Below are 3,552 nucleotides of genomic sequence, written 5' to 3' on the forward strand. Positions count from 1 at the left end.
TGGGTACATTAGAAATAAAAAAAAATTGAGTAAAATGTAAAAAAGGATATAATAATTAAGTAATAAAAAAAATATTTAAAGTATATATTAACCAAAATAAATGTTTAAATTTTTTTGTGGATGACTACTATGTTATCTATTTCTTTCTCCCAGATATTTTATACACAACATTTTGACAGACAACAAATGTGGAAGTAGTTCGCGGTAATACAAAAAAAGAATTAATTTGTTGTGTTAAAACGGATTTAATATAGGCTATATGAGGACCGCGCTTCGCGCGGTCCGAAAAGCTAGTAGAATATAAAATTATAATATACACTGAATATACTTAGGCAACAAAGTAGTTTAACAAATAAATTTACGTATATCGATGTGTACTTACACATCGATATATACGTAAATTTATTTGTTAAAAGACATTCTGTTGCAGAATGTAGCTCAAAAATAGAAATAATTTTATGACATTTTTAATTTTATTAATTTCCGTTTCTGTCAGCCTTATATAATTCTCACGACGAAAATCAAATACGAGAAAGATATGTCACATAGCGGTAAATGAAAGAACCAACATGTTTAGAGTGAGGTGGAACGAACACCAGAATATTATAAAGAATAAAGAAATGTTCAAAATATACTGTTCACAAAAAGTGTTTAATGAAATAAAACAAAGCACAAAAAAAGAATATATATATATATGTAAAGTAATTAGACACAAAAAAAAATAGAAAGTAATTGATGCAGTAAATTCTTATTAACTGCACGTTGCAGCGGTGCGATATTGGCGAGAATACTAACAAGGGACATGTCACAACTGTCCGGAACCGATTTGATTCTCCTTGAAATATGTTGTTAAATACACAAATCTAAAAGACACGTATTTTTTTATACGTGCGCAATTTGAGTTTTAAGGGGTGAAACACCCCTTTAAAGAATAACGGTATTTTTCTTTAGGATCAAATATCTGCTAAACTATAAGAGATATAAAGAAAAAACGTACAACAAATTTTAATGGCTTGAAGAGTACTTTAAAGTTATATGAACAAAAATTTTTTTTTTTTTTTTTTTTTTTAAAAAACCCTCACCACCTAATTTTTTTTTTTCAAAATTAAAAATTTTGTTTTACCTAATTTAAAGCTTATTTTTTTCCAAATTCAACCATGTGTAATAAAGTTATGTTACGAAATATCATTTTCGAAAATTAATTATAAACGCTCCCGTATATACGCTCATCCGTGCTATGTGCGTAAGTAATTACCGTCGAACAATAAAATATATAAAAAATGTTTTTGTATAATTCTTATTTATGTTTTCTATGTATTTATAACTGTGTATTGTGTATATTTAGATTTTTTTAAAAATGTATTTGCATTTTATATTATTCACTCATTATACACATTACAATAATGATATTCGACAAAAAAATGTTTCAAACATAATGACTTCTTGCACCAAGAACATCTTACTACAGCTATATTATTGCAACCTTCGATATCACATTTTGTTAAAGTTTCGTCTAAACTAAAGTGTACTGGATTTTCGAATTCGTCTGGTCTTTCATTCGTATAACCACTTTTAAACCACGAATATTTAAATAAGTTTTGATATCGTGGGGATGACAATTGATTATGTATCAAAGATTGCAATTTTATTATATTATTTCGTTCATGTAAGTTTATATTACTTTCCAACAGTAAAACCGCATCTGAAAATCTTTTAGCAAAATTTTTCCAAATTCTGAATCCATAAACATCTAATGGTTGTATTTTCCCTGTAGTTCCTTTCGGTATTATCATAGTAGTAATATGTGTTCCAGGAGGTGTTAAATCCGAAATCATATTGGGGCAATGTCCAGTCCATGAATCGATAAGAAGAACGCTATTAGGACCAATGTTTGCGAAATAAGCTTCTTCTAACCACATTTTAAAATGATCTGTACAAAATATAAATGTTAATTTAATAGTTTTTTTATGACTCTTATTAAATTGTTAAATAAAATAAGGTTGTTAAAAAAAGTAATTATAAAAGGAAAATACCTGATGTCATTTTACCAGATTTCGATGCTTTTACAATAACATTTTCTGCTTTAAATAAATTTTCTTGTACTCTTGGTCCAAATTTACCATTAGCTTCTTTTAATACAATAAATAAAGGGGACAACAAATTGCCATTACAGGATATTATTGGTTGTATCGTATATGAATGGGTTGTTGATGATATGGATTGCACGACACGTTCTACTTTCTTTTCTCCCTGGTTAGACAATGATCTTCCAGAGTGAAGTTCCAATTGGAAACCACTTTGATCTGAATTGTAAATATTTTCAGATCCAAACTGTTCAATAAGAGGTTTTACTGTTTCCAGAAAATCATCAGCTGATTTTTGCAAATCAGCAGAATCTTCTAATGTTCTTCTAGTGACAAACTTCGTAACTTTTCTTGAAACAATTCGGTGAGACTTCTTAAATCTTGCTATCCAACTGTGAGATGCTTTAAATATAGGATTTAAATTTCCTATTTCTTCTTGAGCTTGTAAAGCCCATCTTTTTAAATCAATATCATGAACCATGAATCCTGATTCGACAGCTGCAGTAAATTTATCATGTGTAAATTTGGAGATGTAAGATAATTTTTCTGTACGACTTCCACCTGATTGTATTTGTTCTTCCCATCGCCTTAACTGACGTTCAGATGAAACTCTTCTAAATTTATTTTGTACTACTCTTAGAGGACGATTCCTTTTTCTGTCATTACTGTTTTCATCAGTGTCCCGAAATCGCCAATACTCAACAGCTCGTCTTTTATAAGAACTATCAAAATTTGTATCATCATTTGAACAATGAGGATGAGAATTTAAACTATCTTCATGCCATGCTTCTTCGTCATCTTCAATTATTTCAAAACTATGTAATTTATAAGGTTCTTCATAATCGAGATATATTTCTTCCGTTACTTCCACCCCATTATAATGAAAAACGCTATCCAGTAATATTTTTTTAATGTTTTCCTTTAATTCCACTTCTGCTTCAGTTACTGGCGTTTCTGTTAAATATATTGAATTTATTGACACCAATAAAAGTCTAACAACGTTAAGCGGATTGATAATCATATTCAAAGATGTTATATTTTGCTTTCTATTGCAATAAAAGAACAGTTTACACAGATATTATTACAACGAAAAGACTACACCGACTGTGAGAATTATGCTGCTACATGAACAATTTATATTAACTTATCAGAAATACGTCATCACATAATCTTATTTTATTATTTATTTTAACGTATTAAAGATTTTATTGTAAAAATTATAACTTATCTGGAACACGTACACATAATCTTATCTTATGATTCATTTAACGTAAGATATAAAATTTGTTTATGCCAAATATTGCGACATTGGTATTCGCAAGATTCAATTAAAAAATAATTTTATTATAAAATATAATTGTTTTTAATTTTTATAGAAGAAATTAAATATTAAAGAAATAATAAGAAAGCAGGGGGTATATTTAAAAAATTCTTATTAATTATATTTAAAAATTTTTTTTTAAATCTA

General features: G+C 27.8%; 1 protein-coding gene across 1 annotated transcript; it reads right to left on the reverse strand.

The window, feature by feature from the left end:
* Nucleotides 1–1,570: 1,570 nt before the first annotated feature.
* Nucleotides 1,571–3,189, reverse strand: LOC146723449 (uncharacterized; the record flags this gene model as incomplete). The annotated part of the gene is made up of 2 exons (XM_085481899.1): nt 2,034–3,189; nt 1,571–1,930 (listed from the first exon to the last, which is right to left on the reverse strand). Coding segments are annotated over exons 1-2 (1,432 nt in total), but the record flags the coding sequence as incomplete, so codon positions are not given.
* Nucleotides 3,190–3,552: the final 363 nt, after the last annotated feature.

This window comes from Nylanderia fulva, unplaced genomic scaffold, assembly GCF_048542155.1.
Source record: "Nylanderia fulva isolate GAGA-0341 unplaced genomic scaffold, ASM4854215v1 Scaffold198, whole genome shotgun sequence".
NCBI lineage: Eukaryota > Metazoa > Arthropoda > Insecta > Hymenoptera > Formicidae > Nylanderia > Nylanderia fulva.